This window comes from Diabrotica virgifera, chromosome 7 (genome assembly GCF_917563875.1).
Source record: "Diabrotica virgifera virgifera chromosome 7, PGI_DIABVI_V3a".
Classification (NCBI taxonomy): domain Eukaryota; kingdom Metazoa; phylum Arthropoda; class Insecta; order Coleoptera; family Chrysomelidae; genus Diabrotica; species Diabrotica virgifera.
Genome location: NC_065449.1, coordinates 94,846,308 through 94,869,575, shown reverse-complemented (window position 1 = coordinate 94,869,575; position 23,268 = coordinate 94,846,308). Strand labels below are relative to the sequence as shown.

Genomic DNA, 23,268 nt, shown 5'->3' with positions numbered 1-23,268 from the left:
GTTTCTCTGACATTATGACAAACCACGGTAACAAATTGACGAAGTGAAGTATTAAATAAAAATGTTTTAATAATATGTATTACCTTATTCCTGAGGAAGACAAATCCAAAGACCCAAAATTATAATAAATATATTTACTAAAAATACTAATATTTTTTCCATACCTTTTTTGGACTGATACATATAACTTAAAAGATTTAGCAACGAACAACATACTGTCTCTGTGCGAATGCTCGCAGAATAATAAAAATTCACTCACTATCGCGCCTAAAGAAGTATAACTTCAAAAAAATCTATTTGTTTTTAACATACCAGTATTACATACAGCTTTAAGATGTATAGTACCCTCAGAGATCAGTGGGAAAATTTACACCGAAAATAACAAAAAATTCAGTTTGGCAACACTGTGTGAATGTTGATATTAACATAACCCTTTAAAGATAAACAGAACCGTAATTTAGTCCAGACAAATTAATATATTTTTTTGCCAACAAAAATGAGATGTTTCAAAAAAATAATGTTTCAAATATGATGTGCAAAATAATTTTGAATTGGGTTCTGCTAATGAGCTTGCTTTTTTTGTCATTAAAGTAGAAAAAACTTTATCCTTTATAATCATTATCGTCCAGTTCTCGTCTAATTATTTTCACTGTACTAATATCCATTGACTAATTTACAATGATTAATGCGATGTTAAAACATCTTATTGTTAGCGGCTTATGGAATGTCTTAGACATATCTAATTTCATTGATAAGATGCGCATTCACACTGATTTCCACTTCGAATATAACTGATTGATTTTGATTAGAAAAGTCATAATTGATTTGAGAAAGGATTTTTATTATATAGCTCAGCTCAACAGGCCTCAGAGGCCCAACGCTTCAAGAGGATTTTTATTGGTTGGTAAAAATATATCTTTATCAATAAAATGCATTATCTGTAAGCTCTGCTAAACAACTCCCAATTACTACTAAACAAAACAAACAGTTTATGTGAAAAATATGGACTAAAAATTAATACCTATAAAAAAGGTTAAATATATGATAAGTAAAAAAACAAATATGTGCAAACCTGGATTTCAGAAAATAATGATCAAACAACAGAAATAAGGGCCAGGATGGAAATAGCAAGAAATGCTTATGTAAAAATGAAAGCAAGTCTCCGCAACAAAAACTTATTGGGTCATTACTTACTGCTGATCACAAAAGATGTATATTTGCATTTGCCTGTAAACACATCAGTTGGAAAAAAGTATTGTTGACGGATGAGTTTAGAATATCAATTTGTGGTAAAGAAGGGTTGGAGAATGTCGTGCTGCCTGCACTTGGTCATACCAAGATTCTTTTGGAGGTGGCTCAGTAATGTTTTGGGTAGGGATTTTTTTGAGGCACCCAAGCATCTTATATTGATTGAGAGGGATGCATTAACGGCACGGAGATACATATCAGAGATTCTACAACATCATGGGATTCCATATGCTGGGTTTTGGCAATGGTGTTCTGCTAATGCAAGATTTGGAGTACAAGCCTCGATTGTATTCCAAAAATGGACTGGCCTTGTTAAAGTGAAGACATTAAGTAACCCCTTGAGCATATATTATATGAAGCCTTCTCAAAAGGATTGCAAGGTGTAATACACCTGCTCCAACAACAGGTGAAAAGCTTCGAATGGCTCTCATTGAGAAATGGACCACTTTTTCCAAAGGGACATCCAATATGTGATCAGTTCTCTGCCAAATTTAATGATAGTATCATCGTGAACCGTGGTAGCAACACACATTATTAAAATGAGATAACTTGACTTTCCTGGCCCTATAATTCAATTCTTGTTATAGCTGTAACTGTAATGGTATGTCGAAATTTTCAATACATTTATTATTTGCCAAAATTTTTCCCTGTTTTCCATTTGTTACTAATGATAATGTCGAGTTATGTACTACAACAGTAACTGAATTAATACACAATATATTTAATTCTATATAAATACAAAAAAAAAAATTTAGGGCACTCTTGGGAGTGCCGACAGAAGTGAAAACTTCTGGCGAACCAAGCGCCTTTGTGTACATACTCTATCCCTCTTCCAACCTTTATAACTTCAGTCAAATTTATACACAATTCAACTGATAGTATATAAATTACTAATATCTCGCCGTAGCCATGACGGTCGCGAGCTCAATGGTTTTTCCCCATCCAAACAGAAGTGCTATACCTATATTATATACGCGTTGCGTACGTCCCATCCAAAAAGTGCAGAACATCCCTAAAGAAGTTTTCACTTCAAAAATTTATTTCGCCGAAGCGATGACGGTCGCTAATTTAATACTTTTTCCCCATCTAAAAAGTGCTCAAAGTCCCTAAAGAAGTTTTCACTTCAAAATTTTATTTTGCCGAAGCGATGACAGTCGCTAATTTAATAGTATTTCCCCATCCAAAAAGTGCACAACGTCCCTAAAGTAGTTTTCACTTAAAAAAAAGATAAAAAATTTCTTAAAATTTAGGTGGCTCGTTTTTTTCTGATGCTCATGAGAGAATAGGAAGTAGTGAGAATGAGCAAAGATCAAAGGGAAAAACTGGTTTTCCTCTATTTAAATATCAAAAATATGCTTTTGGCTCATAAAAATTTTCTTCATATTTCCTTTTGGGAATAAAAATTTCCAAGTCCATTTCACGATAACTTCTAAAATGTTATTAATAATAGTTTTGTTTAAATTTAGAATGTAAACATAATTTGTTAATAGTAGATAAAAGTATAGATAGATTTGCTCCATATTATCACTCTATTACCCAATCAAAGATAATAATATTTAATGTGTAATGTATTAGTATATTAAACATTAATTTATAAATAGTGCAGCCGATATGTGAAACAATTGTGCATTTAATGATAGAAGTATACAGGGTGAGGCAAATAAAGGGCCTATTAGAAATATCTCGAGAACTAAAGGCAACAGAATCATGAAAATTGGAATAAAGGGGTTTTGAAGGATGATCTATTAAATGAAAATATTTTCATCTCTTTACAACTTCCGGTTATACCGGATAAGTTATTGCTTATAACTTCGTTTTTTTTAAATGGGACACCCTGTATATTTTTACATTTTTGGATTCTCTTCGATGTCTTCTTTCTTAAAATATGAGGTTTTGTAATATTATACAGGGTATTTTAAAAGATAATTACGTTTTTTTATTAATTTCGTAGCAACATTCACACCCTGTAGAATTGTAGTAGTTGGACATCTAAAACTCCACTTACGTTCAAATGATTTTTAATATACATACTCTACTATTGTTAAGAATCATTAGTATAGCTAAATTTTTAATTTTAGTATACAGGGTTGGTCGAAATTCGGAATGAGTATTTTCTGAGTTTTCTTAAATGGAACACCCTGTATTTTAGTATTGTAATGAAATGATATTTTATGGTACTTTTTTATTTCTTAAGCATTCCCTATACCTAACTGCTTTAATTTGTGCTTAATTGTTAATCGCACCAACAATCTTAACTACGTAGGTATTTTGATAGCTAAACCATTATTGGTAATTTTAAGGATCAGTCTGGATTAATATGTATTTATTTCTGAAAAATTATTTGGGATTGAGTATTTTCACGGCCAACCTAATAAAATGTTACGTATTTTTTGGTGCAATTAATGTTTAGCTTGAATCACCAATAACTCGCAAATTAAAGCAGTTAGGTATAGGGAATGCTTAAGAAATAAAAAAGTACTATAAAATATCATTTCATTACAATACAAAAATACAGGGTGTTCCATTTAAAAAACCTCAGAAAATACTCATTCCGAGTTTCGACCAATCCTGCATACTAAAATTTAAAATTTAGCTATACTAATGATTCTTAACAATAGTAGACTATATTAAAAATCATTTGAACGTAAGTAGAGTTTTAGATGTCAAACTACTACAATTCTACAGGGTGTGAATGTTGCTACGAAATTAATAAAAAAACGTAATTATCTTTTAAAAATACCCTGTATAATATTACAAAACCTCATATTTTAAGAAAGAAGACATCGAAGAGAATCCAAAAATGTAAAAATATACAGGGTGTCCCATTTAAAAAAACGAAGTTATATGCAACTTCCGGTATAACCAGAGGTTGCAAAGAGATGAAAATATTTTCATTTAATAGATCATCCTTCAAAACCCCTTTATTCAAATATTCATGATTCTGTTGCCTTTAGTTCTCGAGATATTTCTAATAGGCCAGTTATCTGCCTCACCCTATATAATTTGGACCACATATACTGCACATATAAAGGTTCAAATTTAGATATGAGGCCATCTCAGATTTTGTCTTTTACAAAAATGGCGGGGATTCAAAATGGCGACTATACATTGTGACTAATAGCACGATAACTTTTGAACCATAGTTCAGATTTCAACCAAATTTGGTATATAGGTTCTTTTTTTGATGTATAAGATCGAGGTCTTGAACCGGAAGAATTGGTTTACCAGAAGTTGTGTTTTTCCTGGCTTTTATGTAAAAATATGGGTTTTTTTTTCAATTCTTTCACCCTATGTATTAATTTTTCAAAAAGTTAATGCCACCATTGAAAAGAGCGTAAAAATATTTTTTAGGAAATATTTTTAACTTTTTAGTTATGTTAATTACCATTTAATAAATGCAAAATGTATCTTCACATGTACCTATATGCGGCAGATTCGTGCAAATATAAGAATTATTGTGCATTTAATGGTAGAAGCATATAATTTGGACCACATATACTACACATATAAAGGTTCAAATTTAGATACGAGGCCATCTCAGTTTTTGTTCCCTTTACAAAAATGCCGGGCATTCAAAATGGCGACTATACATATGTGACTAATAGCACGATAACTTTTGAACGAAACGTCAGATTTCAACCAAATTTGGTATATAGGTTCTCTTTTTGATGAATAATATCGAGGTCTTGAACCGGAGGAATCGGTTTACCAGAATTTGTGTTTTTACTGTTTTTTTATGTAATAATATGTTGTTCCTTTTTCAATTCTTTCACCCTATATATATATATATATATATATATATATATATATATATATATATATATATATATATATATATAAATTTTTCAAAAAGGTAATAGCGCCATTGAAAAGAGTGTAATATATTTTTTAGGAAATATTTTGAACTTTTCAGTTGTGTTAGTTACCATTTAATAAATGCATAACATATGTTCACATGTACCTATGGGCGGCAGATTCATTTTGAATGCCCGCCATTTTGGTAAAAGACTAAATCTGAGATAGCCTCATATCTAAATTTGAATCTTTGTATGTGTAGTATGTGTGGTCCAAATTATATGCTTCTACCATTAAATGCACAATAATTCTTATATTATTATTTGCACGAATCTGCCGCACATAGGTACCTACATGTGAAGATACGTTATGCATGTATTAAATGGTAATTAATATAACTAAAGAGTTCAAAATATTTCCTGAAAAATATTTTTACTCTCTTTTCAACGCCGGTATCACCTTTTTGAAAAATTAATGTATACAGAGTGAAAGAATTGAAAAAGAAACAACATATTTTTACATAAAAAAAAAACAGTAAAAACACAAATTCTGGTAAACCGATTCTTCCGGTTCAAGACCTCGATATTATTCATCAAAAAAAGAACCTATATACCAAATTTGGTTGAAATCTGACGTCTCGTTCAAAATTTATCGTGCTATTAGTCACATATGTATAGTCGCATAAAGTCGTATAAAGGAACAAAAACTGAGATGGCCTCGTATCTAAATTTTAACCTCTATATGTGTAGTATATGTGGTCCAAATTATATGTTTCTACCATTAAATGCACAATAATTCTTATAATATTTGCACGAATCTGCCGCATATAGGTATATGTGAAGATACGTTTTGCACTTAATAAATGGTTATTAACTTAACTAAAAAGTTAAAAATATTTCCTAAAAAATATTTTTACGCTCTCTGTTTAATGGCCGTATTAACTATTTGAAAAACTAATACATACATGCTGAAATAATTGAAAAAAAAACAACATATTTTTACATAAAAACCAGGAAAAACACAACTTTTGGTAAACCGGTTCTTCCGGTTCAAGATCTCGATCTTATACATCAAAGAAAGAACCTATATAACAAATTTGGTTGAAATCTGAAGTCTCGTTCAAAAGTTATCATGCTATTAGTCACATATGTATAGTAGCCATTTTGAATCCCCGCCATTTTTGTAAAAGGCAAAATCTGAGATGGCCTCCTATCTAATTTTGAACCTTTTATGTGTAGTATATGTGGTTCACATTATATGATTCTATCATTAAAATGCACAATTCTTATAATATTTGCACGAATCTGCCGCACTAAAAACAAAGTATAAATAAAAAAATTAATTAAATAAAGTTTTATGATATCTAAATTGTAAAAGTTGGAGGCTCTAAATTATTTATTTATTTATGATTGAATTTTATTTTTATAATAAATCTTTTTATAACACACTGGCACAAACATTGTCTCAGTCACAAAAAATAATATTGCAATATTCAAATTTTGTAATTAAATAAAGAAAGTGGTTACATCTTTGTAAAAATTACACTTATTATCTAAAACTAAAAAAGTTTTAAAGTATCATGTTTCATATCACCAATATTTTGTTTATTTATTTGTCAATTCAATATTTATTTTCATTTCAATATTTACAGTATGTGGCAAAATAAACAGTACTGAAATGAATATTCAAATGTTTATTATTATTTTTATATTTAATATACATGATATAGCCTTGCAAACATTATTCAAAACAATCTTGAATTCAAAATCTTGAATTTTAGTCCACAATTTTGGAATGTCAGGCCGTAGATCGGTACGAAAAACAGCCTTCTTTAGCATTCCCCGTATGCACGCATCAGATGGGGTTAGGTCTGGTAAGTGCGATGGATAGGGAAAATCATAGCTATGCGAAATAAGGCGATCCCCAAAATGATTGCTCAGCATTTGAAGACACTCCCTGGCCATGTGACAGGGTGTCCAGTCGTGATTAAGTGGTAGATTCCTGGCACAACAAAATCGCTGAAGATCATGTAGAAATGGCGTTATAATCTGTTCCCTGTAGCGCTGACAGTGGCGGATCCAGAAATTTTGTTTGGGGGGGGGGATCATGGGTCTTGAGGGTGATTTAATTACCTATCTTTGGTGCAAGGTCACTTAGTCTTACCAATCCTAGGATACGTGGGTTTACAATTATGGGGGGGGTCATGACCCTTGTGACACCCCCCTGGATCCGCCAGTGAGCGCTGATAATTCAAGAAACTGTGTTGTCTGCTTGTTGATGAATCCTTTTAAATGCATTAAATTTAAAAAAGATGGAGTTTGAGTATGATGCATCCTCATCCATATAGTGAACACACATGTGCAGTATTTGACTCTTACAATCTTTTCAGCTGCACTTTGTCCCTTGTCCTGTCTGTATTTTGTATGCAATCTCAGCAATATTGTTGATCATTCGACGGAGCAATTGATCATTGATATTCAATTTTAATGACGTTCTTCTGAGGTCCATAAGGAAAAAAGTTTTCCTGTAGCTGGCTGTATAGTAGGGTGGATCGATTATCGCAATATTTAAAAAAAAATTAACACATTGATTTGGAATACCCACCAAAAGTTTTCTTTAGTAACGACAATAAAAAAGTGTTATTACAACTTTTTGATAAAATTACATCTTCTGCCCTCTACCGGCCTTTGAAAAACGAAAAAAAAAAATGTTGGAGTAATAATCACAAAATAAAAAAAAAATACAAATTGAATTGGAATACCCACCAAAATTTACCTTTAGTAACGACAATAAGAAAGTATTATTAAGACTTTTGGATAAAATTACATCTTCTGCCCTCTACAGGCTTTTGAAAAACGAAAAAAAACAATTTTTTGGCATTATTAACAGAAGCCCGGTCCTGGCGGCCCTTGTTTGTTTAGTCTATTAGTTCCATCTTAGGGGTGCGGGGGTGCTGCGACTTTGGACTTTCAAGAAACAAACTGAGAAGAGCAAGAGATCAATCAAGAAAAGGCTTTATGCAAAATTCCCCCGAAACTTTGAAGGCCATATATTTTGACGGAAGGAAAGATAAAGCCTTCGTTATCGAAAATATTAAAGGCAAGCCCCACAGAAGAACCGCACTTGAAGAGCACGTTTCATTAGTTCAAGAGCCAGGCTTCATATTTTTAGGTCACACAGTACTCCTTTCCGGATCAGCTCTAAGCATTTATCAAAGTATTGTGAACTTTTTAGAGAGTTATAGGTAAAATCTAGAAGAACTAGTGGTAGTAGAATATGGCGGAACTGTGGTAAATACTTGAAGAAAAAATGGTATAATTTCTCAACTACAATTAAAGTTAGGCCGCCCTTTACAAAGATTTATCTGTCAGCTTCACGCTAATGAATTGCTTTTGGCATCTTTTCCAAAAGCTTGAAGGCCAAACTCAACGTCCACAGGGCCTATTTTACCACTAGGCCCATGAGGCACCTGCCTCGGGCCCGCATTTTAATGGGGCCCGGAAAGATTACTAAAAAAAATTTTATTGCAATAAGAAAATAAATTTTCAAAATTCTTTTATTTCATTCATTTAAAATCGCATTGGGCCAATTAAGCGAAGATTCAAACCAAAAAAGGATGGCGTCAATTGAAGCAAATGATTTATTAGGGAAAATGAATACCTACGTTAGTTTATTCGACGATTTGGAATACATTTTTGGACAGAATAAATGCAACCAGTAGAAGCTACAGTAGCTACAGTAATGTGTGAACTTTACAATAACTAGTTTAATCAAATGTGTAGGTATACAGAAAACAAGACAAATATTTTCAGAAATTGAAAATGAAGCTAAAAAATTATAGCCAATAAGCGTTTAATATAAAGATGAGCTTTCCCGAGAACGGAAAACAATTTTTTGATGAAAATTCAAGAGTTCCCGAAACGATTTTTTTAAAAGGACATGAAACTTTTAAAATAAATAGTTTTTTACATTACCTATTTGTGATACTTTAATCACGCGACTATTTATACGAAAAGATGCTTATAATTCAGTAAAGGATATTTTTAATATAGTCGGTTCGCCAAACTCAGACACAACTGGCTAGTGATTTTAGTATGTAATTTCTTTGGTTTTGGCCAATTTTTCCAAAATTGGCAAAATTACTAACTATTTAGAAATTATTAACTACAGTAAAACCTGCCATATCCGGATCAATGTGGCGACAGGCCGATCCGGATATGAAAAAATCCGGATATCAATCAAGACCACTTCTTTTATAGTATCTGAAACGTTTTCTCCTTCATACATTCCAGTAATCAACGCCGTCAGTAACTTTCGTCGATAGACACGTTTTATAGATTCTATAATACATTATTTTGCCATCTTTTAGTTCTATTGGGTCGAGATGAGAGGGTGCGTTGTCCAACAGCTGTCTCGGTATATTTCGGTAGATGCGGACGGCAGAACCGTCCGGATATGGGGAGGTCCGGATATGACAGGTCCGGATATGGCAGGTTGTACTGTATTTAGTAATTATTTTTTGCCAATTTTACAAAATTGGCAAAATTACTCACTAAAATCACTAGCCAGTTGTGTCTGAGATTAGCGAACCGACTATATCTTGTTCACAGACAATACTGAAACAGTAAACTTGAAAACTATTGCTGAATATTATGAGAACGATATCTATGTTGATGATTTAATGGAAGAAGTGTCACATTTTAAAGAAATTTGCAGCACATCTAAACTTAAAAAATTCGCTGAAAAGCGATCTAATCTTAAAAGTATAATGAGCTTTTTGATTGAATATAACATAATATCATTTACAAATGTAGAAACGTTGCTTATAATTTATTTAACTATACCCATTAGCAATAGCAACTCTTCAGGTGAAAAATCGTTCTGGGTACTGTGGTTCTAAAAAGAGTAAAGTCGAATTTAAAAAATTCTCTAAATCAACAAAGTCTGTTGTCTTTGGCTATTTTAAATATAGAAAATGATATTTTACAAAAAATTGATACAAATAGTAGGGGAGTCTTGGATGCTAAATTTGCAGTTACTAAAGTGCCATGAGACCTATTAGGTTGTGAAGATTAGGTTCTAAAACCAAAAAAGTTAAGTTTTCCATTTTGGTAGGGATTTTCCTTGTGTTGCCACGCCACTTCCGGAGTGGAGGTGTAGTGTTTGGTGTTATTCGATAGATTTTTGAAAAATATTGAACATGCATTTTTCAGTTTTTCGATCCGATTTTTATTTCGTCCATATAGTTTCATTTCGTTTATATTTAGGGCCCGATAAATTGTGTAGTGCCTCGGGCCTGATTTGAACTAAAATAGGCTCTGAACGTCCAAGAGTTTTTGCAGGAACTATAGGAAATCAAATAGTGCATTTCGAAAATATGCCGGACTGTGAGTTAACAGAAGTAGAATTAATTGACTTAAGTGCCGATCAGAAATATTTGTTTCAAATTTGTGTCGCGATTTCTACAGGGAATGTTCTGTGGATTTATTAAACCAAAGCCCTGGAAAGTTAAGTCATTCTCGATGGCTAACGTTGGCGAATCGCATTATACGTCTTTATGTTAGCACTGAAAATCCAACATTAGAATTAAATGAACTGACCAAATTTATTGTCACGGTTTATGCTCCTTTATGGTTTCAGATCAAATGCAATTCATCATGTGTAAATGGTGCAAAGCATGTTTTACAAACAATTAAGCGTAGTTGATACTTAAAGCAAAATTTGAAAAGTTTTATAGACCCTGTAAATCAAAGAATTGCCTATTTTGTACATCCGGAAATCTTCTGCTATGCAGGCTGCATGACACTCGCCCGCATTTAAGAGAGCTTGCACTTCGTCGCATTCTCAAGGCAAAAACAAAGGCCAATAATAATTCATCTAACATCCGACCTTTTATTATTCCACAAATTAATTTTGAAGCAGATGACTATATTGATTTTATTGATTGACAAAACAATAAAATAACTTGCCCTCCATTGCTTCAACGTTTGAAAGTAGAGGATTTGAAAAATATTATTTCCGGATCTCCTGAGAAAATCATTGACATCCCTACATTTCCCTCTCACGCCCAATCTGTAGAGAGAATCGTGAAGCTCGTAACTGAAGCATATTCGTCGGTTATTGGGTCACAAAAAAAATACAGTTTTATTAGGCAAAAATTGATTCGCGCAAATATATGCCAAAATTTGAGTCCAAAAGAGACTACAAACAATAGATAATCAAAGTTAAGGGGGAGGTAAGGGAGTGGGTAGAAGAATAAATTTGACATATTTCAAAAATATTTCAATTGGATATCATTTTTATAATAATAGCCTGTACTTATTACTTACCTTTTCAATTAGAATCATAAGTTCGTATTTTTTATTTTTTCAACCCCCGGTAGAGGGCAGAAGATGAAATTTTTTTGAAAAATCGCAAATAAATATTATAGTCGAGGAAATGAAGCATTTTGGCTCGCAATTATTTCGTCCAGCATGGATTTACTTGAAATTTTCACACAAGGTAGGAAATAGTCCAAGTATCATTTTCTATATCATGCTGCTGTACGCTAAAACCTTGGGGGTAGTTGCCACCCCATCTCGGGGGTAGTTGCCACCCCATCTCGGGGGTGGGAATTTTTTATTACATTTTAACCGTGTAAATCGATGTAAAATTTAATTTTAAGAAAAAAATGTTTTTTATATTTTCTTCGTAAAACTAATATTTTTCGAGTTATTCGTGGTTGAAAGTAACAGTTTTTCGACGGAAAAATCGACTTTTTTAGAGGGTTTTTTGACAATAACTCGAAAAATATGCATTTAATCAAAAAAAACTGTGGATATCAAAATTGTATCTTTTAGTAACACAAACGAAACTGTTTTTCTATAATATTTTTACGACCAATACAAACCGAGATACGGCATGTTAAAGGTTAGCTTTTTTCGTCAAATGCATAATTTGAAATAATCAAAGCCAAATAACGGGTAAACTTTGCATTTTCCAGGAAAACTTACATGTTTTTTCAAGTATACAATAAGATCTTTCAAAACAGATAATAAAAACTTTCTAGCATAAAAATTGAGCAACTTATGATAAAAAAAAAGTCGGTACCTGTTTTTCTCTACGAAAAAAACAGTGAAAACAACCCCCTAACTACCCTTGTAACTAAAAATTGGTCTTCACCTTTCTGTAATTCCGTTTATATTTATATTATCAATACATTCAAGAAGCTTTACCTATTTAAAAGGCCTAATTTTAGAAAAATTGGAGTTTAAAGAAAAATTGATTTTTTGCAATTTTGCATTTTTTATCATTTTCTTCAAAATATCTCCAAAAATACTGGAGATACGAAAAAAATAATAGATTACTAAATTATAGATTTTTTAATAGCTAAAATTTCCTTGTACATAGATTTTCATTACAGTGAACAGTTCACGAGATATAGCTGTTTAAAACATCTATTTACGAGCAAACATCCCCTTATTCGAGGCCTTTAAACCCACCTCAATTAAAAAGTAAGGGATCTTACGGAATATAATTTACACAGTTTTATTACTCTTCAAAAATTCTACAAAACTATTATTGAAAAAAAAATTTATCGCCAAAAATGAAGGAGCTATGTTTATAGAACTAATTTTTTTTACGAAAAATTCGAATAGTCCCCTTATAGAGCATTTTCAATGTACCTATATAATACCACAGAGCCGGTTCGTATACTGGATGACTAAAAAACTATTTGTATGTGTATTTTTATATATTTGTAAATTCGTATTTTTGTGTAAATAAATGTTCTTGTAATTCTTTAATTCTACTTTTTTCTGTATAGATCTATTATATTGTCTACTTATAAAAATTGCAATGTTATTAAGGGTGGTTTTTAAGGGTTGAAATATTATGATATTATATCCTAAAGTATAAAACAATCATTATTTAACCAGTCAAAACCAAATTTTACCTATATTAAGGTTTACAATGTTTTTATATAATTTTTGACAATAAGGGTAGTTCACACCCCTAAAAATAATCAACGCCCTTGAGTATGATATAGAATATGAAGTACAGGGTAAGATGATCCTAACCCCAAATTTTTATGTAAATTGATGCAAGCCGAAATTATTCTTTTAGGATAAGTAAACTTTTCATATATAGCTCCAACAAGGGTGGTTTTAAGGGTTGAAATATTGTGATATTATATCTTAAAGCACAAAACAATCATTATGTAACTAATAAGAAGCAAATGTTGACAATATTAAAGTTTAAAATGTTATTTTATAATTTTTTACAATTAGGGGTGGTTTTCACCCTTAAAAAACCAAAAACGTACAACGGCTCAATATAGAAAATGAACAAGAGGGTGAAATGAGCCTAATCCCAAATTTTTGTACAAATCGATGCTGGACGAAAAAATTGCGAGGTTTTGCCATTTTTCCAGCTTCATTTCCTCGACTATTAGGTTTGTAACATTAATTGGCAACTTTTGCGCACTATTCCAAAACAGTTTTCGAAACTTCAATTTTTCGATCCACCCTACATAGGTACCGTATATCACAAAAAAAGTCTTCTGAGGCTTCGTTTCGGAGATTGCAGCATTTGATTAAGAACACACCCATGATTCGTATTGGTTGTGACACTGGATGACACACGTGGCCTTTACGTTGGCACATCACACTTCCCGTACTATGAAACTAACATAACACTGTTAAACCTGAATGTGGCGGCAACTGATTTTAAGCTTGGACCGTTTTCGCGATCATTTCTGTATGACTGAAAATAATAATCCACGATAAAAATTTTTTCTGCAACTCTGAGAACCATCCTGAAGCACCTAACATTAACACAACATTCACGTCATATCGTCGGTGATGTGACAATACCTCCCATTTGCTTTTTCATGAATTTGTAAGAGAATTTCGACAAAGTTTTTTTAGGGTCATTTTCTGTTTTCATATGTAAGTTTTAACATGTTTTTTAGTAAATAAAAAGTTGAATTGACTACAAAACAAGTCAAAAAATATATGAAAACAGGAGGTGACCCCAAAAAAGGTTGAAATCTCTCTTACAAAATTCATTGCAGTCACTGAAGGTGGATATGAGCTATTACCTCCAATTTCGTTGAACCTCCATCGATTTGTATGAAAATTGGTGAGTGGTTAGAGGATATCTCAAGGAACAAAGGTGACATGGTGCCAACTTGCGCTTTTACCCTGGGAGTGGATGCCATCCCTCCTCGGGGGTGAAAATTATTTTATTAAAAATAACCCCACAATTCGAGAGAGGGACAAATTATAGGCAAAATTTGTTATATAAGTTATTAAAATAAATCAAAACTTTTTGAGTTATTAAAGATCAAAGATTTTAATTTTTCGTGAGAAAAATGCATGTTTTTAACCGATTTTTCATAAATAACTCAAAAACTACAAGTTTTTACAAAAAAGTTATTATTATAAAAATTGAGGCTAATGAAAAATCAAATAAACTCCTAACTAGAAAAACCTTTCTATGTTAACTAAAAGTAAGTTATAGGTAATTGAATGTACCTATATTTCTTTCGTTGAGTACCCAAATCTAAGTATTCAAGCCTAAATACCGGCAAAATCATGCATTTTATAACAAACTTATTAAACATTTGTCAAAGTTCATAGAAATATCTATCAAATAAGCCCTCGAACAAGTTGATAGCATTAAAATTTATGAACCAAAAATATTTCAAAATGTATCTTTTAAAAATTTTTCCAAAAAAAATGTTATTGTTTTTTTGTAAATAACTCCGTTAATTTTTAAGATATCAGGTTCACCTAAAAACTAATTAAAAGTTGATTCCAAGAGCTATTAAAAAATGTCGAAATTAGTCTTTTAAACATCTCACTTTTTTAACAATAAAAGGTTAAATGGTTCCGGTTACATAGTTCTCGCAGCAAAATTGAAATTTTCAACGTTTCTATCTCGGTTATTTTTTACTCTACGGAAATAGTAAAATGGGTAAAGTTTTTGGAACAGAAAAAACTAAAATTTAGTTATATATAATTTTTTACGTATATTGAGTATTTTTGGAGTTATTATCAAAAAAAAAAATGAAAAGTACGATAATTTAAAAAATTCTGATTTTTTTAAATTGTATCTTTTTTTCAAAAATATGCATTCTAAACCGGTCAAAATTGTTGAAATCATTAACTATATTAACCTAAAGAAATTCTTGTGAGGATTACTACAAATTTTAATTTTTGTGGAAATGGCGTATGTTTTATTTTTCACTTTTTCCTTAAAAAATCGAAAGGGTTCTCTTATTTTCATCATAACTTGCTTAATTTTGATTCTATTAACTTCTACTGGAGGTCATTTGATAGGTGCTCCAAGTACTTTGACAAGTGCTTAACAAGTATATTCTATAAAATGCATCGTTTTCCCGTTATGTAAGCTTGAATACTTAAATTTGAGTACTCGTCGAAAAAAATATACATTCAATTACCCATAACTCACTTTGAAATAACATTAGTTTAGTTCTTTAAGTGGGGAGTGTATTAAATTTTTTATTATCTTAAATTTTGGTAATAATAGTTTTTTACAACAGCTTATAGTTTTTGAGTAATACGTGAAAACAGCTTTTAAACATGCATTTTTTTAAGAAAAAATAAAATTTTTGATATTTAAAACTCAAAAGTATTGATTTATGTTAATAACTTTATATAACAAATTTTGCTTAGAAGTTCTATCGATTAGGTAGAAGTTTTATCGATTCTATAGAAGTCCATCGATTTTTGGTATTTTTTTTATTAAAAAATATCACCCCCGAGAAGGGGTGGCATCCATCCCCAGGGTAAAAGCTCAAGTTGGCATCATGTCACCGTTGTTCCTTGAAGTATCTTCTAACTACTCACCAATTTCCATGAAAATCGATGAAGTTTCAACGAAATCGGAGGTGAAAACCTTCAGTGACTCCACTAATAGGAGGTATTGTCACATTACCGACGATAATAATATGTTATAACGACGTTTGGAAACAACTCGATATGTTTTTGTGCATGACACATAAAAATTTGACACATACGCATTTCAGTAGGTACTGTTTATATTGCCCCATACTGTATTATACATTTTAGTTTGCATACATAATTTGGTTTGTGTAAATTACTGTTGTCAATGAATTGTGTTTACCCAAACATTGTCTATTGGAGTTATTACACATGCTTTATCCTTTATTATGACAAACATTTGAACCGTTTTGGTGTTTTTAGGCATTGGACATTAGTCCATCACTGCCATCTACAGCGAGTACAGGAGCAACTCCAAAGCTGAATAATTCGGCTACAGCTCAACTGCCAAGGGCAAGAGGTCTCTCAAATTTAGGAAATACTTGTTTTTTTAACTCAGTTCTGCAATGTCTTGGACAAACTCCTTATTTACTGAAATTGTTAGAAGAAACATCGGCAGATAACCAATATTTCAAACTTCCTGGTGGTAAAATTACATTAGAAAATAAAGAGGTGATTGAACTGGAACCACTAGAAGGTAATTTCTTTAGAATATAAATTGGTTTAAATAGTAGTCTAAAGCAGTGTTTCTCAAACTTTTTGAGTCATGTATCACAAAATTCTTTTTATATTTTTGGTCCACCTAACTGAAATACCTATCTATTCTCTGTTTCAAACGTTAGAATCAGTATGGTTGTATATTGCAAACGGGTTTATCTTTATCCTAATCCCTATGCGGGGTCGGCTTCCCTAATTGCATTTCCCCACACAATTCTATCTTGGGTCATATCAATGTTAATCCCCTTTACCAACATGTCCTGCCTTATCGCCTTCCCCCAGGTCTTCTTTGGTCTTTCTCTCCTACTCCTTCCAGGAATCTGCACTTCAGCTATTCTTCGTATTGGGTGATTAACGTCTCGACGTTGAACATGACCAAACCATCTTAACCTATGCTCTCTCATTTTGGCATCAATTGGTGCCACACCTAGACTTCCCCTAATATACTCATTTCTAATTTTATCCTTCTTTGTCACTCCACTCATCCATCTAAGCATTCTCATTTCCGCCACATGCGTTCGTTGTTCCTCTTTTTTTTTTCACTGCCCAACATTCAGTTCCGTACATCATAGCCGGTCTTATGGCTGTTTTATAGAATTTTCCCTTCAGCTTCATTGGAATTTTTCTGTCACACAACACACTACTCGCTTCTTTACACTTCTAGCCCTAATTCTACTGCATGCATCTCCATCTATTTCTCCATTTCCAGGGACTCCTTTCTTATTGAGTGCCCACCACAGAATCTCTGGAGGAACTCTATCATATGCTTTCTCAAGATCAATGAATACCATATGAGCGTTTGTTTCTTTACTCCTGTATTTTTCCATCAACTGCCTTATAATGAAAATTGCATCTGTTGTTGATCTACCCTGCATAAAGCCAAATTGATTCTCGGATATTTCGGTCTCTTCACGTATCCGTCTATCAATTACTCTTTCCCATATTTTCATGGTGTGGCTAAGCAGTTTTATAGCCTTGTAGTTTGTACATTGTTGTATATATCCCTTGTTTTTGTAAACAGGTACCAGTATACTGCTTTTCCATTCGTCTGGCATTTGTCCGACTTCCATAATTCTATTAAATAGACCTGCTAGCCACCTTGTTCCTGTCTCTCCCAATGCTCTCCATACTTCCCCAGGAATATCATCTGGTCCTACCGCTTTTCCTTTCTTTATTTTTTGAAGCGCTTGTTAGCGCCAAATTCAAATCATTTATTCTGGTAAATATATATCACTGAGATATCTACACTGCGCGTCATGAAAAAGAGGCCACCTAGACTTTATGAGAATTATTAAATAACTTTAAGTTTATACAATTTATTCTATTGTAACTAAACTCCCATAATGCCAGAAACACTTTTAGCGTCTTTTAGGCACCAACAGGTCAATTAAGCGTAATAATGTTGCAGAATTGATATCAGTTTTAAGACTTCGAATAATGCACGTGTTGTTTGTACCTTATTTTTCTTGGAATATGGTCATTCTGTTTTTCAAAAATCTTTCATTAGTGTGCAGTTGTTCAAAGAGTGAATCGTGCAATTTTTAAATTCAAAACTATGGCTGGGAGATTTGTTAGATCTGTTCAAATTGTTACTTTGATTGGTAGTGGAATGAGTCAAAGATAAGTGACCAGACAGCTTGGAATCAGTCGTTATATGGTCCAAAAAACTTACCAATGATTTGTGTAGAGACTGGATCTCACGAACTACGACCAGGATCAGGCCCAAGAAAAATCACGACGGCCAGAGAAGGCTGGTCTTTGCAACGCACTTCTTTGCAAAATCGGTTCTATACTGCTAGATCAATCCACGACCGTTTTCAAAATGCTCACGGGTGGATATTAAGCACTTCTACCGTGAGAAGAAGGTTGAAGGAATTTGGTCTAAGAGCTCGCTATCCAGCAACAGGACCTTTGTTAACAGCAGCACCTCGACAACGTCGACTACAGTTTGCAAGAGAGCACTAGCATTGGACGATACAAGATTGGAAAAATGTTTTGTTTAGTATGAGTCCAGGATGGTTCTTTATGGCTCAGATGGTCGCATCAAAACTTACAGAAGACGTGGGGAACGATATGCTGCTTGTGTTCGGCGAGCACGTGTTGCTTTTGGAAGAGGTTCGGTAATGTTTTGGGCAGGCATTTCATTTCAAGTGCGTACTGATCTCGTATTTATTGATAGATGAGTGTTGAATGCTCACCGATACATTACCAAAATTCTAGATGAGCATGTAATGCCTTTTGCTGGTTTTGAGGGCGAAAACTTTATTTTCATGCAAGACAACCCGCGGTCACACGTGGTCAGGATGGTAACACAATACCTGGAAACCGTCGGTATGCCAAAAATGAACTAGCCGGCTCAAAGTCGGCTCAAACTTTTCCTCAAGACAACATCCAGAATTTGATCAATTTAATGCCAAATCAAATGAGGAGTGTAATTTACAATAGAGGTGGTAATACAGAGTTTTAATAATCACGACCTAATTATAATTTTTATAAAGAAAACAAAAAAAATGTACAATGTTAATTTTTTTTAATTTTCCAATAAAATCATCATTTTGGAAGAAGTTTTTTTTGACATTTGTTATTTAAGAAATCATTGCATACTGCTTTAGAACATATTCTTGAACATTACACAAACGTCTAATGGCAATAAATTTCTTGTAGGATTCGTAAAAATTAAAAAATGCCAAAAATTTTAGGTGGCCCCTTTTTCATGACGCGCAGTATAGTTGTCACAACCAAATTTCGTCAGTAAACTTGTCTTTCAGTTAATGATTTTGTTTAGGAACGAGGCACAAATAATCTAGGGGGAGAATAATCACTTTTCCTCTTGGGAGTTACCAACCTTTGTATGTAGGAACAAACTATCGTGAATACTTCCCATTTAGGAACACAAAAGCTTGCTAATTTTGGCTGTGCTTTTGTGTTTTGCGTACCACCGCAAATAATGATATGCACCTCCAATGGTACATGTACCATAGGTTGTAAACCAATGATTTAAAGTAAATGTGATGAAGGACAAAGAAAATATCTATAAATACAGTAAAGCCCCGCTTAATTTAAATTCAAATGCATGTCAAACAATTTACTTTAGAGTTTATTGGTTTATTGAAATTTTTTATGATTTTGTTTCCCTTACCGTAATCTGTCCGACGCCGTAATAGGCAGAAGGAAAAAATACAAGAAGAAGTTTCCATTACCTTACACCATGACTGTTTAAAAATTACCTATGTATGGGATGTTGAGAAAATAAAGAGTGATTTCTGTAGTTTTTTAATAAAAAAACTGGTAAAGCATTGGACACAATATCCTTTAATACATGTTTTTTGACTTGTCGACACACATTGGTTCTTCTTTCATTTTGTGACATGGGGCAGCTGTTTCAGTTGCTGAGGCAGGTGACTTTTTAAGTACATCTTAAAATTTACTCCTGTTCCGACTGCATTATAAATCTGGTCCTTACTAGAAGCGGAAGCATGATACGATTTCTATTGCCAACAAATTAGGTGCCATATAGCCTTGGGTAAAATCGTCAAACTCTGTTTTGAAAGCATCTGCCATGTCTGAATCAGCAGATAACTTTTCTTCACACAAGTACAGTTGTCAAATGCCGTAACGCTTTTTAAATCTATCTAACCAGCCAGAGCTAGCACAAAAATCTTTTCCTTCCTCATCTAACTACTCCGCTAAGATTTTAGCTTTCTAATTAACTATTTTTAATGGGAAATAAGCCACAATTTTACTAAAAAAAAATGATTTTATTAACGTTTCGACGTTCAAATCGGATGTCATTGTCAAAATACAAAAAATATTAATGAATTAAACAAAACTGTTGCTTAGTAAAAAATTCTTCTAATAATTTATTTAATCTGACTCATTTATATCGGCAATTCAGACATAATATTATACATTTTACAGTAGAAGACTTTAAAATGATATTGCCAATATTTATGAGTTGCGTTCCTGGGACAACTTTACTGAAAGATATTTCATTCGATTACATGAAATCAACCCCAACTCAAGAATATCCGTCACAAAAAAATCATAACATGTGATCTCTCTTTAAAAAGACAACCACATTCAACGATGACAGTAAAATTCTCGCGTTAGAGATTCCATAGTACCTAAATCACGAGGGAAAACCAGGAAAAAACCTCGTGATACTATCCCGACATCGTCAGTATTAGGTCTTACTTTAGTTTACTCTCAAAACGAATACCAAATTCTGACCTTAATATTTACATATGTTATTTTAAATTATAAAATAATATTAATAATACATAGATATATAAATAACACTAAAATATAAAATAATATATAAATATATTATTGACTATATTGAATTGTCTGAATTGCCGATATAAATGAGTCAGATTAAATAAATTATTAGAAGAATTTTTTACTAAGCAACAACAGTTTTGTTTAATTCATTAATATTTTTTGTATTTTGACAACGGCATCCGATTTGGACGTCGAAACGCCAAAATCATTTTTTTAGTAAAATTGTGGCTTATTTCCCATTAAAAATAGTTGATTACAAAAATGCCACAAGAAAATAGCTTCAGCACAACATTTTAGCCTTCTCTTGCAGTATTGGACCTGTCAGGGGAATGCTTTTTTTTTTCTCTGTTGTATGAACCAAAGATACAAAGATTCGTTTATTTTTTCAGAATCTAATATTCTCAATAATTGAAATCGATTATAGATTACGTCATCATGAAGCAGAAATCATCAATTGTGACGAAAGATGTACGAGTCTATAGAGGTGCAGAATGTGGAACTGACCACTTTTTACTCAGAGCAGATCTATACTTTCCATATATCTTGAACAACAAAATTGAAGAAACCCAGGAAGAGATTACAGAAGAACACCCGCCTCAGTACAAATACAACATCGATGCACTGAAAGATAATTCAATCTCCTTTCTTTTTAAGTTAAGGCTGAGCCAAAAGATAACCAATACACAGTTTAATACAAGAACAGCAGATGAAAAATATGATCGGAAAAAAGTGCTTACATGAAGCTGCATTCGAAGCGTTAGGGGAAAAATCCTCAAATAACACTCATCACCCTTGGTTTACAGATTCTTTAAAAGAAAAGCGAGGGAAAAAAAGAAGCATATCAAAAATGGCTCAGTACCAATTGCTCAGAAGACCGAAAAACCTACGCAAGAATAAGAATGGAAACAAAAAAAGAAGTGATTAAAACCAAAGAAAATATGTGGCTGAAGAAATGTGAAGAAATAGACACTCTTATGGGAGGAACAAAAAGCAGAGAAGCTTGGAGAACAATATCAAATACAAGACAAAACGTACAAGAAAGATGCCAGATATCCCTTATAAGTATAAACGAGTGGGAAACATACTTTAGAAACCTATTGCAAGAGAATAGACAGAAATATGTAAGGCAAACCATCATCGCCCCAAACAACCTGGAACAACTAGAAGATATAACTATTCAAGAACTAGAACTAACGTTAAGAGAAATGAAAAACAATAAAGCTCCTGGTCCTGGAGGTATTCCAATTGAACTCATTAAGCACAGCACGACACAGGCAAAAGAAATTTTAGTTGAAATATTCAACGGATGCCTTTCAGGCAATAGTGGCGTGCCCTCTGAGTGGAAAAACTCCATAACTACCCCTATATACAAAAAGGGTGGTAGAAAAAATTGTAATAATTACAGAGGCATTAGTGTGACCAGCTCAGTTGGAAGACTGTACGGACGAATAATAAAGAAACGGATAGAAAAGGAGTGGCAAGATTCCGAAGAACAAAGTGGATTTAGGGCAGGTAGACCATGCACAGATAACATTTTCTGCATAAGGCAATTACTAGAAAAACGTTCTCCTAGGAATCTAGAAACTCACATGGTATTTGTAGACTTAAAAAAAGCATACGATACCGTTCCCAGAGAAAAAATGTTTGAGGTATTACAACAAACCACTTTAAATAGAAAATACATCCAAACAATAAAAGATCTCTATGCTAATGCAACAACAGCAATTAAAATTGGAACGAAACTTTCAAATACCTTTGAAACTTCGAAAGGTCTTTTGCAGGGATGCTGTCTGTCGCCCACTTTATTTAAAATTTACCTTACACATGTGTTAAAATATTGGACTAGGAAATGCCAAACAATGGGAATACCAGTAGGAGATTCTTATTTGTATACGTTGCTATTTGCTGACGACCAAGTTGTGATTGCTGCTGATAAAGATGACGCCAGTTACATGATTAGAAAATTGAAAGAGGAGTACCGAAAATGGGGCTTGGAAATGAGCATGGAGAAAACTGAATACCTTGTAGTCGGAGGTGATACTGAAGACTTAGAATTAGAAGGGGAATACATAAAAGGATGTGATGAATTTAAATATCTAGGTTCTATTTTTGACAAACACTCCACATGCGATCAAGATATAGAATATCGAATAAGTCAAGGAAGAAAAGCTATAAAACAGCTGAATGGCATTTGGTGGAGTACATGATTGCAAAATCAGACAAAGAAAAAAATCTACCAAACTATCGTGGAAGGAATTGTCCTGTACAACTCGGAAGTGTGGGAAGTAAAAGACCGACAAAATAAACGACTACAAGCTTTAGAAATGGACGCGCTTAGAAGAAGCTGCAGAATATCTAAACTGCAGCATATCCCAAACGAAGAAATAAAAGAAAGAATGGAAGTAGAAAATGATATTATAGACAGAATACAACAAAAAAG

At 32.7% G+C, this 23,268-nt stretch overlaps 1 protein-coding gene across 2 annotated transcripts in view; it reads left to right on the top strand.

Moving 5' to 3' along the window:
- The window catches only part of LOC114327514 (ubiquitin carboxyl-terminal hydrolase 16), a 109,433-nt gene that overhangs the window by 8,606 nt on the left and 77,559 nt on the right, over nucleotides 1-23,268 (top strand). For both annotated transcript variants that reach the window (XM_050655735.1, XM_050655734.1), the window contains exon 2: nucleotides 16,254-16,527. In XM_050655735.1, the coding sequence (XP_050511692.1) occupies nucleotides 16,254-16,527 (274 nt within the window). The remainder of the gene's footprint in view (nucleotides 1-16,253; nucleotides 16,528-23,268) is intronic.